This window comes from Ananas comosus, linkage group 16, assembly GCF_001540865.1.
Source record: "Ananas comosus cultivar F153 linkage group 16, ASM154086v1, whole genome shotgun sequence".
In the NCBI taxonomy this organism is placed as follows: Eukaryota; Viridiplantae; Streptophyta; class Magnoliopsida; order Poales; family Bromeliaceae; genus Ananas; species Ananas comosus.
Genome location: NC_033636.1, coordinates 8,973,497 through 8,988,183, shown reverse-complemented (window position 1 = coordinate 8,988,183; position 14,687 = coordinate 8,973,497). Strand labels below are relative to the sequence as shown.

Genomic DNA, 14,687 nt, shown 5'->3' with positions numbered 1-14,687 from the left:
TTTTATATTCTTGTATCTCAGAACAGGGCATTGCACAGAGAAAACCAAAAAAGCCCTAAAACTCAACAATTTCATTACCAACAGAGGGCAAAGAAGCAGAACATACAGGTCTTGATAGAAGGAAGAAAAAAGAAAGAATTTCAAACACAATTTAACATATGAAAACATCAGTAGGCATTCGTACAAAAGCTTGTCCCAGAAGTGCTGGCCAGTTCTGTACATGGAGAAGGCTGAACCTGGAGAGCCCCGCCGCTCACATCCTCACAAGTCCACGGCCTGTCAGAACCGCTCAGCTTAACATTAGAGAGACAAATCCGAGTAAACGGCGCGTCCTTTATCCCCTTTATCAATCCTGGCTGCTGAATATTTTCACCCCAAACATTCTTTATCGTTAATCCGTCTACGATCGGAAGTGCGTTTCGGTTATAGTTATCATCAGGATGGTCTCCGACATCTCCAGCGACGCGCAAAGCTTTACGAACATTGGACAAATTCACATCTGAGATGGTGATGTTCCTAATATACCCTCCCCTGCCGGAATGGTCTTAACGTGGATTCCAAAGCCGGTGTTGAATATGTTGAGATTTTCGACCAAGACATTTTCTACGCCACCAGATGTCTCGCTCCCGACTGCAAATCCGCCGAAAGGGGAGGAGCCCGTTACCCGGCGGATGGTGATGCCGGAGCTAGGGCGGCCAAAGGCGATGCCGTATTCGTCCCAGCCGCTCTTTATTGAGATCAAATCATCTCCTGTTGAGATGAAGCAATCCTCTATGCAGACGTTGGAGCTCGAATCTGCAAATTGTGTTGGAATTGACAAGCTAATAAGTAGATCAGAGGATTAGATTGTTTTCCTTACAGCCACTAAGCTTTTAATATTGGAAATAACGAAACCATACTAATGAATCGAATGCGATTCTTTAGTATAGTACTGCTTCTTTAATATTCACGAAGAGTGAGCAGGATAACAGTCGTACCCGGATCAATTCCATCAGTGTTTGGAGAGTCGTGCGGAGCCAACACAGTTACATTTTTCACTACAACATTGCTGCAGATACAGAGAAAGCACTCAGTCGCTGTAGGAATTCGACCTTTCTTTCAGAATTCAAAGGCACGCCCATAAAGTAATATTTAATCAAGAGAAAAACATGCAGCACAAGAGTTACTCAAAGACAAGTAGAAAAGCACAAAAATAGTGTAGAAATTATGATGATATACAAAAATTAATAATGTTTCCACGCTATTTAGCAAAAATGGCTCAATTTTTCTTTACAAAGCGAAGCGTAGAAGCTATAATTCATGTATATTCCCTTTAACACGAGATGTATTCCTTTTCTTTTGGCATGCTATGAAAACCATATACCATTTTACAAATCAAAAAAACAAGGAGAAAACATTCTTGTGGCTAAGCTACTAATCACTGCAAAAGTGAAACAGCTAAAGATATTCTGAAAAACGTCGCTTTTCCGTGATGGAGATATCCATTTCTGTACAACAAGATGCGGAATTCTCCAGCTGTCACATCTCATCTGGGACTTTCACTATATATCAGAATTAAACAGGGTAGAGGTACAAACTTACGGATCTTATTTTAAGAGAAATGAAAAAAATATAGCCATTGTAAGTGGAAAATTCACAGAAAATGAAAGAATCCATATGTAAGAACTCACCTGCAATAAACAGGGTGAATGTTCCAAAACGGCGAGTCCTGAAAGACCACATTGGAGATGATGATATCTGTAGAATACATGAGCTCCAATAGATTTGGTCTTGTGAAAGGTAGTGTTCTCTGCCTCCACATATTCCACCAAATGGCACCTTGACCATCAATTGTTCCATTCGCACCTACAGAATCGACAGCATTATGGAAAAAAAAAAAAATAGTCTAAAAGAACCTCCATCAACAATGAACTAAACATCAACGCATTATACCAATGGAGTTCACCTAATTATTGCATCAATAGTATGGTACTTTGCTGAAGTTTATTACCCAGAATTTAGAAGTTTGGAGAAACATTTATTGCACACAACGTACAATCTAAAAGAATTGAATTAGAAGTGCAGTAGAAAAGCAATTTTGGGACTCCAAGCTCGATCATGTGCTTCCATCAATGCCACATGTAGTTATGTTCGTCCTTGCTAAAGACAACTTTTGCTCTCCTCATGTTTCACTCAGAATGATTTCAAGCCTGCGGCTAATTCTCGAGTCAAGCTAAAAGTGCTTTGAGGTAAAAGTGGATTCCTTTAAATCATGATATCTTTTTCTCCAAAAAAGTTTGCTTCAAAATGTTGCAAAGTACGCAAACTCAATAACCCACAATTTCTATCATCAGATCCTACATATCTAACTTACCTAACTGTGTTAGTGTGGGGTTAAGTATGCTTATGATGGTCAACATTTCATACAGTAATGCAATGCATCTGTTTTTCAGATAAGCACCTGTGATTACAACATCCTCAAGTCCAATCCCATGAATCAGACTCATGTATCTCCCACCCGGTAGCTCGCGTCCTCGACCGTACGACGGCAAAGGGTCGATCAGCGGCCAATTTGATGTATCCTGTAGAATATAAACAAAACAAAACACAAAAAAGAAACAGCATTAGTAAAAGAAAGAACCAATACCAACCACTCAAAGTACTTGCTCTTCCATCACATAGATTATAATTTAAAAACCGAAAAAATTCCAGATTCCCTCAGATCCAATCAAACCACCCAAAATTCTCATCACATGCACTTCGCACCTCACGTAAAAAACATAAAAAAAAAAAAAAAAGCATTTTGGAGCCACATAACAAAAGGAGAAGAAGCATCTTGCACCATAATTAGACTCTAAAAATGAAAAAAAAAAAAAAAATTAAAAAAAAACCAATCACCTGTGTGGCTCTGATCACGGCGCCCTGGGCGAGGAAGAGGGTCATGTGGCTGGTGAGGTTGAAGGGCCCGGTGAGCCAGATCCCGGGGGGCACGTAGAGGAGCGCGCCCCCGGGGGCGCGGCGCCGCTCCACCCACGCCACGGCGCGCTCGAACGCCGCCGTGTTGAGCGTCGCCCCGTCCCCCACCGCCCCGAAGCTCCCCACCGACGCCCACGCCCCGCGCCGCCGCATCGCCACCACCCCCGCGCACGTCTCCCCCCCAACCCCATCCTCCGCCACCGCCACCACCTCCTCCGCCGAAGCCGCAGCAGCGGCATCCGCCGACGCCGAGGGCTCGCATTCCAGAGAGGAGAAGAGATGGAACAGAAGCAGCGCCACAAGGGCGAAGCGCGTCATCTTCTAGAAGCGGAAAGTAGGGTTAGGGTTTTAAAGCTTCGGTTTTGGCTAGGGGGAGAGAAGCAACAAAGAGAAGGGGCTAAAGAGAAAGGTCCAGGAAAAGCTTTTGGGAAAGATACCAAAACACTCCCACATAAAAAAAAAAAAAAAAAAAGATAATAAAAACACCGTTTTTATCCGTTAAAACTGCATCGACCAAGAAGAAGCATCCAAAATCGAAACTTTCTTAAGAGAAAGTTAAAAAAAAAAAACACCAACACCAACAACACCAACACAAGAACAAACAAATTCTGAGAATGTTGCAACACGGAAGAATCAAAACGTTAGAGAGAGAAAAAAAAAAAAGAAGAAGAAAAATCCAAGGAAAAAAGCTCCAAAAACAGCTTTTTTTCACAAATCACGTACTGTAGAAGATGAAATTTAATGGTGTTTTTGGGTGGTCTCACAGAAGCGCCACTTCCACCGTCACCTCCACTTCCCCAAATACCACTTCCACTTCTCGCTTGTGAAGTGTATAACACAGGAGCCACAAAGAGAAGGTGTAAAATGTATGGAAACCCCCTCACTATAAGCTATTTCGAAACAGGTATCTTAATTAAATTTTTTGTATTTTTGTGGAAACTTTTTGACTTTTCATTGTTTTGATTGGCTTATTCTGTTCAGTTAGTGAATAAGTTAAAATGAATTATTAATTTTGATAATTTTATATTATATTACAACTATTAAAATTGATGAGATTATTAATAAATTTAATTTTTTAAATAAGTTATAGGTTGTTTATCTTACTTAATATGTCTAATCTCTTAAATCTAAAACTTGAAAACACACTTTTATAGAAGTTCGTAGCCCAAATTTTAAGAATATATTTACAAATGATCGGTGGTGTTTTTAAAATTAAAATTATATAAGTATATAATATAAAATTATTAATTAAAAATTTTAATTTTTATAGTTAGTAAAAATATAATGTATCAGGCTAAGTGATAGACGATAATTTATTAAAAATTTAAGATAAAGAAACGCTTCTATATATTTTTAACAAATAAATATGATATCGAACGACGACTAAAGTTAAAGGGGCTTTCATATATTTTTACCAAAACGGAAAGAGAGTGTTGAGTTCACATACGAGGGTTGAATATTAAAGCGGGGCAAGGAGAGGGGGCTGTGGGGGATTGTAACAGTGGTGGGAATCTTTTTCTCTGATCCATGCTCATTTGTTTTAGTATTAAAAAGGGGGAATAGATCCAAGTGCACAGTGGGGTCGAGTGTGATTAAAACGCCATAGATGGAATAAGAGATCTATTTTATGGAATAGTATAGTATTAAGATAAGATACGCACCAACCATGGAATGAGTTTTAGATTAGATTATTATTTGTTATTGGAACCACTTTGGAATGAGGGTGGGTGTGTTAGGGCCTTAGGGGGGGAGATAGTGCCAAAAATATGGGTGAGTTGGGTCCCACCAGTGCAGCAAATAATAGTAAAAAAAAATTAATTTCAGACAGCAAAAATAGTGAATTGTAAATATATTTCTACAAAATTTAATTTTTATATATTGTCTTTCGAAAAATCATAATATTTTTAAATATATTTCTCTGATTTGTTACCTTTAAAATACTGTTTATTTTATAAGTGAAATGATATTTTTACTGTCATAAATATGTCTCTCCAAAAGTCAGGCTAACTATTAATTAAAAAGGGATAAAAAAGTCAATTCATCTCATTAACTAACTAGAATTAAGTATTTTATCTATAGTTAACTAATTTTTTCTAACGAATCCTAGCGGTAGGGACATATTTAAAACTATCAGAATTTTTTAAAAAATAATATATGAAAATTAAATTTTATAGAGCACTGTATAGAGACATGTATAAAATTAATCATAAAAAATGCCATGCGGGTTGGTTAAAGCAAATGGAACCGGGTTGGTAGAGCCCCTGCTCCCATCCGCATTTCGGGTGGTATGTGGGAACTCCCTCCCTTTATATATTCCGTTTCGATCCGCTAAAAAACTACTCTTTGCTCCATTTCATCCCGAATGAAGCAGAAAGTGTGGACGAAACACTAGAAGACGACCTGCCAGTCTGCCACGAGAATGGAATGAGAGGTGGGGAGACCCATCCTGCCTAGGGATATCAACGGGTCGGATTCGGGACTGATTTTTAAAAATCAAACTCAAATTCGGCTATCAAACTTGAAATCCGAATCGGAGTCTGAATTCAAATCAGACGAATTTTAAAGATTCATATCCAAATCTGAATCCGACCAAAAATTCAAAATCCGAATCATAACCTTAACCTGAAATAATTATTTCTCTTTACAAAATTTCAAAATATATTTCATTAAATCTAAATTTTAAAAAATATAAATTTAAGTATAACATCAAACATAATGTAAAATACGTTCTGGCTTAGATATGGGTTGGGTATAGTCAAACATACTCGAATTCAATTAGGTTTTTATTTTTTATATTCATATTCAAAACTATAACGGTTAGCATTAGATAAATTCTACTCCGTTCAAATTCAGATTCGGATTCAGATTTAGATTCGAATAAAATTTCGAATAATCCGTATCCATCGACCTCCCTATTCCTTCCTCTAGAATTACCTCGTTTGCATCCCTAGTTCAGAGACGTGGTTTAATGAGGGACATACAACATTAATGTTGATTTTAAGCTTTTAATATTTAAGGACTTAATGGATTTGGCATTGCTTATTATCAGATTTATTAAAAAAAGGAGCTGAGATTATCGTAGTAGTTTCATGTATTTACTTATCCAATCTTTTTTCACGATTACTCTTTGTATTATTAACCATCCCACGCGACATGTTGATGAGTTGGGTACCTTAACTCATTAAAGCTTTTCGCGTCATTTAGGTCGTGCGAGATGTAGAGAGTATTTTCCAATCTAGCTTAAAAATAAAAATGTGATTTTGAGACCCCAAAGCATAAACTTACAATTTGAACTTACTACTAGAGTTTTTTTTTTTTTTTTTTTTTTTTTTTTTTTTTTTTTTTTGAGAGATAGATAGCATGCTACCCGCTTTGTTTATTTCATTTAGAAATAAATTTAGCTAAAAATATGAATCAAGTAGGATTCGAATTTGGATCTCGAGTATCAACCACCGAGTCTTGTGCCACTTGCTCTAGGGACGATCGGTACTACTAGAGTTTTTTAATAACGCCTCTTGAACTGTACATCATAAGACAACACTAAATTTTAGAAAGACGCACCTCGCCCAATAAGATTCAACTGTTTGCTTTAAGATTTGTGTTATTGGATGCTGCAGCAGAGCATTTCTGAGAGTACAGGCTGTTCTGATAGGTGATGCCAGACTGGATGGATCTACAAGTTGGGCTATGAAAAATTTTAGAATACACCAATTATATTAGTGACGTAACGTTTTTAGTCAATCAAATTAAATATTTTTCTGGATTAGTCCATTACATCATAATTATAAAGAATATTTTTTATTATACTTTTTTAAAAAAAGATAAAGGAGAAATATGATTGGCTTATTATTGCTGATATGGCGCAAGTGTGATACAGTAAACTTCTTTCTGTACAGGCCCTTTGGTTTCTTCTTAATGATCTTTTTTGAATTTATTATATTTTTATTTTGATTTTTTTTTCAATTAATTATGCTATAAAGAACAAATCCATTTTCGAGAGCCATGATCTTGTCAAGGTTTTTATTTGTTATCTCATTATTGGTAAAATAACTGTACATCATGGAGACTCTTGATCAATGAGAATGATTTTATTATTAACTTGTTTATTGGAATGACATCTCAGGAGAACATCTCATGCATGTTTACTCCATGTGATTGGTGAAGGGGATCACATCTTAAACCATTGACACCTATGGGTTGTTAAGTAGTTCTATTGATCAGGTTTGTTTGGTGGCTGTGAAAAATGCCAATCTTTTATATTAGATGGGAGAGATAAATTCCTTTGGAATTCACAATTTGCGTATGTTGAAGGGCTTGGCAAAATCAGAAATTATTAATTACTACTAGCAAAGCTAAGAGCTTGAGAAAGTTTGAAATCGCAAACTCTAATTATGAATTGTTTATTTTTCAAAAATTTAAGATATTAAAGAATAATAGTGCTAAAATATCTTTTGTTTTTATTATTTTCATCGGAGCCAATTGGATGAATACAAATACAAATCGGAGATAAAGAGAAAAAGACACTCAAAAGAAGAAATATGCATACAACGAGGCAAATGAAAAGAGAGAAAAAAAAACACTCGATAATAACTTTTGTATTCCTTTAGAAATGAAAGTAAAAAAAGAAAAAAGAAAACACAATCAGAAACTGATTTCATTCTTCTATATATGCATCCAAACACCACTCATAAAAAGTAAAAACCAATCCCCTTGTTGTTTTCATTGTCTCTGCTTTATTTTCTCTTCTCTCCTCTTTTCTTTTTCCTATCCAAACAAAGCATCAAATGATATACAAATTGGCAAGAAAAAAGAAAAAAAGAAAAAAGGAAAAAGGGAAAAAGGGTGTGGGGCTACTTGCTTATGTACAAAGACCAGCACTAAACCCCCACCAAGTTCTTGCCTAATATTAACAAGTAAACTATATGAGAAATTGACAACTCTCCCCATGGAGAGGTGATCCAACCATGCTTTGAGATTTATATATTGCATGTGATGGACGGCCGGGCATACACTTTAAGATTCGTGCATTGCATGTGATGCACGACCGGTAACTAGAGATTGTTTTGTCATTTCGTGAGGAGGCTCCCCGTATAATAATTTTTCTTTAAAAAAAATTTTCCCTCCTACGACCGGCTTATCACCTCCTGCGCCACCAGCCCGGGGCTCTCCATGCCGACGAGCGGCGGCCACCACTGCTGCGGCAGCCACTGGTGCTCCCGCGCGTGCCACCGCACCGTGGGCTTCACGTGCTGCTGCTTCACCAGCGCGTCGAGGGCCTTCGCGTAGTTGCTCGACTCGTGGTCGCGCCGGATGGTGCCGTCGGAGCCGTAGGCTCTCGGGTCGCTCAGGGTCTCGAGAGGGTGCGGCGAGTTCATGAACGTCCGCAGGGCGCTGGCGACGGCGGCTTTGGAGGTTGTCAGCGGCGCGTCTTCTTCTTTCGCTCCGCGCCGTTCCTCGATGGCGTACAGCGCGGCCCCGTCGGGGAGGAGGGGGTGCGGCGTCGACGACTTCTCGTCGGGCTGGAGGATGTATGTCTTTCCCAGAGGAGAGTAGAGCACTCTCTGCAATCATCATAAAAAGCAGAAATAGTGATTTTAGTATGCTCGGTGGTGGTACTGTTTTGATTGGATTGTTAGTAATAATAATAATACTACGTCGCACCTCATTGTTGAGGCAGGGGTGGGAGCGGAAGGCGCCGTTGAGCCGCTTGAGCAGCATGGCCGCCTGGTTGGGGTAGCTGCAGGAGAAGGCCCTGGGCACGATGTCGCGGTGCATGATGACCGCCTGCAGGTGCCCGTCGTCGAGGCCGAGGGCGCCCAGCACGCGCTCCCCCCCGCAGAACACGGAGGGCGCACCGAAGGTCACGACGGGGAGGACGGCGGCGCGCACCGCGGCCCCCCGAGCCAACAGCATCAAGCTGACCAACAGGGCCAGGCTGCCCCCCAGGGAGTGGCCGGAGAACCGAAGCCTCGCGCGGTCGCCGTGGGCTCTCAGATGGGCCTCGATCTCCGGCACGAACTGATCGTAGATCCCCTTCGCCGCTTCGTATATCCCGCGGTGCACCAGCACTCCGGTGTCCTGAATTAATTTCCCCCATGTATAAAAGAAAAATTTTAAAAAAAAGAGAGAATAAATTCATTTGCGCCAACAAGATCGACACGCAAATGGGGAGTTGATCATGAACGTAGTCGGTTCGAAGAGTAGATTGGCCTGCCACGAAGCTAGCGAGTCCGATCCCTGGCATTTCGTCAGTAAAAAGAGAGGGTTAATTTAATTTAATTTAATTATAAAGCTGCAATATAAGTAAGAGAGCTAGCTAGGGAATTGTGATCGAGCTAGCGACCTGAATGATGAAGCAGCGAGTGTGGGTGGCGGGGTCGTCGCAGACGAACCACTCGCAGGGGGACGAGAGCGGCGAGCGGAGGTCCTTCGCAGCCTCCTGCCTCGCCTCCTCCTCCGCCGCCACCACCGCCGTCACCGTCGACGCCGCCACGCACGCCGCCACCTCCGACTTGTACGACAACCGCCCCCCGCCCCCCCTCGTCGGCACCGCCGCCGCATTCTCGTCGGCACGACGCGGGTGGGGCCCGGGCGCGGGGGCCTCGCCGAGGGAGAGGAGGCCCCGCGCGCGGCAGCGGACGTAGGAGGCGGCCGACGCGGCGATCTCGTAGGCCACGGAGGGCCGGAACGGGCGGCGCGGCTCGGGTCCGGTCCGGGTCGGGGTCGGGGTTGGGGTCGGGGTCGGGGGCGGGGGCCGGGTGGAGTCGGTCTCAAGCTCCGATTTGATCGCCGCGGCGACCGACTTTTTCTCCAACGACGACGTCACGAAGTGGAGGTCGTAGCGCTTCTTCAAGTCCTCCGCCTGTTTTGTTTGACAGCACAGCGAACCAAAAATGCCAAATATTTTATTATATTCATTATTTTTTAAAATAAATTACTGATTTTATCTTATTTTATTTAAAAATAAATTTAGCTGAAAATATGCATCAATTAAAATTTAAAATTTAAATTTTAAATATTTACCATTAAATATTTTTGCTATTTGCGCTGTGTACGGCCGGTACTTTATATTCATTATTATTATTATTATTATATTTTAGTAACAGGATTGGATACTCTGATTTAGGGTCAAAACCTTTTTTTAATTTTCTACTGCTCTACAATTTTGACCCTTTTATGAGGTTTTAGTCGCCTGGACGGCCAATAAATGTGGAGGCCTCAACCGCAAACTTCTCAACAGAAATCAGCATGCATTTATCCATTCATGTACTAAAACTTATTACATAAGCATGATTAAAAACTTTATGGCCTTGATTTTCAAATTAAAATATTCTCTAACTTTTTTGACATAAAAATTATTTACGATCTAACAAACACCTTTTAATGTTCAGATAAATTTACTAAAACTACGCCCAGTAAATATACCCTCAATAATGGCTACTGTTGTGGTTTTAAAAACTAGGCCCAGTATAATATATGATAAAATTTATTTTTTCTATATATATATATATATATATATATATATATATATATTAAAAAACCAAGACATGAGAGGCAGTTTCGTGCTGGACCAAGAGCAGTTCCCATTTATTCACCACGTGGCTCCGACCTTTATTCTGTGTTGTGTTGAAACTAGGATGAAATGCATTAGTACTACCGCTAGGGGTGTTTAAAACATTACCATGCGGGCCCCAAGTCCTTCTAAAATATTACCAAGCAGGTTGCTTACTACCTATTTTTTTAAAAAAAAATCTGAAATGTTTGATAATAAGAGAGGATATAAATTACACAAGGAGTCTAAGTATGATTTATAATTTTAAAGTTGAAATCTCACCATTAAATTATATAAATTGTGAATTGTGTTTAAGTTGATGGGTAAGATTTGTAGATCAAAGTTTTATTTTATATTCGATATAAATCTATTATTGTACTACGTAATAAAATTGGTGAGAATTAGCAGGATGTAAACCAAACTTTAATGTTGTGTTAAACGAAACTTAAAAGCAACCTAAAAACTTGGTCAATTAAAATGTGGGACCCACTTGTTAGCCTCAGAACCGTGGCATGTAAGCGTTACACCGAAGAGTTTAGTGGCACCCATAATTTTTTCCTACCAGAATCACCAACTCAGGCGGTTTGTGTGGGTTTCTACAACCAAGTAATAAATGAATAATAAATGAAAAAAAAAGAAAAAACAAAAGTAGATTAATAATATAAATTAATTAAATTAAATGAGAAGCAGTTTTTTAGTTGAGCGGAACAACCCGGGCTCGAAACAAAAATCGCTTGATCGCGACCGTCGAAACATGATCGAACGGATGCGAGGAGGTCGGTGGTTGTACGCACCTTGATCGCCGGTATAGCGTAGGCCAGGTTACAGAGGAGCGCCAGCTGGGCGAAGCGCCTCGCCTCGGCCAGCGCGACTCGGCCCAGCACCCGCGCGAACGATTCCCGATCCCACTCTCTCCTCCCCTCCTCCTCCTCCGACGACGAGTCGTAACTCACCCCACATGACTCGTCGTCGTCGTCGTCCTCCTCCTCCTCCTCCTCCTCCTTGTGTTGTCGACCTCTCCACCGCGTGCGCACCTGGAGGACCCTCTCCACCCAATTCGCTCGCCCCCGCTCCGACCCCGACCCCGATCCCTCGTCGGGGCTCTCCTCCGAGTCGAGGGGGAGCGACTCGGCGGAATGGGGGACGATCGGGGCCGGGAATTGGAGGGGGAAGAAGATCCCGACCGAGCGCGCGCCCTTGAGCGGCGCCGCGCGCGGCGCGACCATCAGCGTCCGCCGGAGCAGCCGCGGCTCCGATCGGGTTCGCCGGAACCCTACCAGATCCCCGCCGGAGCCCGTGCGCCGGACCTCCGCCGCCGCCGCCGCCGCCGCCGCCGCGCATCCGAGTGTGGTAAGAGGACCCCCTCCTCCTTCCCTCCTCCCTTCTCTACAATTTTTTTTTTTTTTTTTTTTTTGGCGTGTGTGGGGGAATCGACGAGCTCCGGAAGCCCGTTAAAACGTGCTCTTAAATAGTGAAAAAAAAAAAAAGTTCCCCTCGAAACAATTAGAGCGGAGATCATTAGGACCGGAACAGAATACGAAATGACGCAACTACCCTCGTCACGCTGTTACACCTGGGCTCCCGATCCACCGTCCGAGTCCAACCGACCCCTCCTGACGTGGCGACTTGGACGGCGATCGCGAAGTCCCGTAGCATTACTCCTCGAGATCCCGCGAAGGGGCAAAAGGGTAAAAACAAGACGGCGCGGAAAACGCCGAGGAAAAGTTAAAAAATTAGCGCAGCGAATGAGGAAGGGAGGATGCGTTTTTGCGTACCCGCCGCCACAACGGCTTCGGTTTCTCCTCCCCCCCTCGCGAGAAAAAAGAGAGAATGGGGATGTGAACATCAACTTAAGTTTTTTTTTTTTTTTTTTTTTGTACTGGAGCTTAGATCCGTACAAGGGACAAAACTGTAGTCTAAGAAGTAAGGTAACGTAGTAGAATAGTAGAAGCATGGAATAGTATTGAAATTGTAACTACGGGTCGAATATACCTGGGGAGATATTCGTAAGTAGAAAGTTGAGAGCCGAGGATTACGAGGAAGGAGACGAAGACGAAGTAGATATGGAATGCGCTACGAATACGGTCGTCTCTCTCGGTCTCTCGGTCTCTGAAATACACAAAATTTGGAGAAAAATTTTGAGCGAATAGATGTTGGACCCATATGAGCTAGATTGGAAAAGATGATCGTTTATTTTTTTAGAAATAAAAATTGCATGCTATTTATTTTATTTAAATTTAAATTTAAATTTAAATTCAAATTAATTAAAAATTAAATTTTAAATACTAATCATCAAACTGTTTGTCACGTACGCTAGAGCTCGGTAGGCACGGAGAGATATGATGCAGGGAGGGGAGAGGGGAATCTGAGCACGTGCGTGGGGCTCGACAGGCACGTGCTGCAACAATTGTCACATGACGACAGAATGAGATTCTCCTTTTTAGGCCTAAGTTGAATTTCCATATATGGCAGCATATTATTTTCTGATTCGGTGGAGTCAGGTAGTTTGAAATATGAATTACTTACTTAATCTTCATAATATACAAAATTAGAAAAAAAAAAATAAAGTACTATTTCTAGATCATACTGTAGCAAACTAAACTTCCTCTTTGAGATCTCGAATATCAACAATTAAATTCTTTATTACCTATACTAAGTATAATTATTAAATCATTGAGGCCCTATTTAAATATCGGAATAATTGGTACAATAATTTTTTAATATGATTCCAAATAGAAAGTTTGATTTTTTTATTTTTGAAAGGTGTGTTATTCATTATTTGGTAGAATAGCATGTTTTTATGAGATAATTTATTTTATTCAGAACAAATAATTTGATGCCAAATATAATATTTCATTCTAAAATTTGATTACACTTCTCATGGTCAAAATGTATAAATCTTTTAAATAAATTTTAAAAAAATATCTATTTATACATATAAATAAGATCTAAAACTATCGAAAGGTCAGCTGTTAAAATTATATATTTTTTTAATTGTAGAGTCAGCGTTTGGTAAATTATATTTTTTTTGAGAAAAAGATATCATGCTATCGTTCTATTTATTTATTTTAGAAATAAATTTAGTTAAAAATATGAATTAATTATAATTCAAACTTAGGAGTTCAGATATCAATCACTAAGCTTTTTATCACTTGCGCTAAGAAGGATCAGTCGTTTAGTTATTATTTAAGAACCGTTTTCTATAGAAGCCCACACTTTTGGAGGGAGGGGTGGTGGGACCTCAGATATCAATCAATAAGTTCTTTACCAGTTGCGCCAGGGACAGTTGTTCGCTTGTTTGATAATTATTTAAGAACCGTTTTATTTGGAAACCTACGAGGGGGTTAGAGTGAAGTAGTAGTTACCATCCTTGCGGTGCAATAGGAGTTGGGCAAGTGTTTGGTCGCGTGAGGGTGGGGGAGGGTTTTAGGGGGGCCACGCATCGCCCATGGCTCTTTTTAATTACGGTAGAGAATGTTCTGTAAAAACAATCTTTTTTTCTCTTCTTTTTCTTTCCAAAATCTTTTAAATTCTTTTAACAAAAATAGGTGGGCAGTTGAACTGGAAAGGGCAGGGACACCTGTACAAGCAGGTACGAGCGACACGTCACCGTGTTGCGTCTCATTAGCAACCAAATGCAGTTCAGCTTACAGGATCATGGTTGAGACGAGTGTTAGCATTAATAAGATTGAATATTTGTTAATCCGATTACTCTAAATTGAAATTTAAGAGTGGAGATTTTAAAATATTACTCTCATATATTATTGATATGTTATCATTCGTAATATATAGTACGTAATTAGTTCATGGTTACAGGTTAAAATATTTTATATAATTACCGACATATTAATGACGGACCGATCATTTGGTACTCTTCTAAGAGGAGAGTTCTAGTATCTCAAGGTAAGTTTGGCCCAGCCAAAGTTTATGCCCCATTAAGATTGTTTATTGCAATCTTTCCAACAGGTTTAATTAAAAAAGATCAAAAAGTTTTAGAGCACGCTTAGTATTAGGGACGTCTGGCACTATTGTAAGGTAAAATAAGAATCTTAAGTTTTTAGCAATTTTTTGCAATACAGACGCCACGATATCCTTACAAAAATAAACAAATTATTTTTTTATTACAGTTTTTCATTTTGCAATCCCAACAACTTGTTTGAACTCTAATTCAGAGATATAA

At 40.2% G+C, this 14,687-nt stretch overlaps 1 protein-coding gene and 1 pseudogene across 1 annotated transcript; both read right to left on the bottom strand.

Annotated features, from left to right (window-relative positions):
• LOC109722211 lies at positions 52 to 3,775 on the bottom strand (annotated as a pseudogene).
• LOC109721976 lies at positions 7,763 to 11,838 on the bottom strand. The gene is made up of 5 exons (XM_020249812.1): positions 11,302 to 11,838; positions 9,299 to 9,817; positions 9,135 to 9,192; positions 8,617 to 9,035; positions 7,763 to 8,516 (listed from the first exon to the last, which is right to left on the bottom strand). Exons 1-5 carry the CDS (start codon positions 11,731 to 11,733, stop codon positions 8,079 to 8,081), a joined length of 1,866 nt encoding a protein of 621 aa, XP_020105401.1. The 5' UTR covers positions 11,734 to 11,838; the 3' UTR covers positions 7,763 to 8,078.

What these genes read in the sequence shown, in the direction of transcription:
- LOC109721976 (XM_020249812.1), bottom strand. Translation starts at nt 11,733, where the DNA reads ATGGTCGCGCCGCGCGCGGCGCCGCTCAAGGGCGCGCGCTCGGTCGGG. An exon ending in ACGCTATACCGGCGATCAAG is followed by an intron (nt 9,818 to 11,301) that starts GTGCGTACAACC and finishes CAAACAAAACAG; the next exon opens with GCGGAGGACTTGAAGAAGCG. An exon ending in ACCCCTGCCTCAACAATGAG is followed by an intron (nt 8,517 to 8,616) that starts GTGCGACGTAGT and finishes TGATGATTGCAG; the next exon opens with AGAGTGCTCTACTCTCCTCT.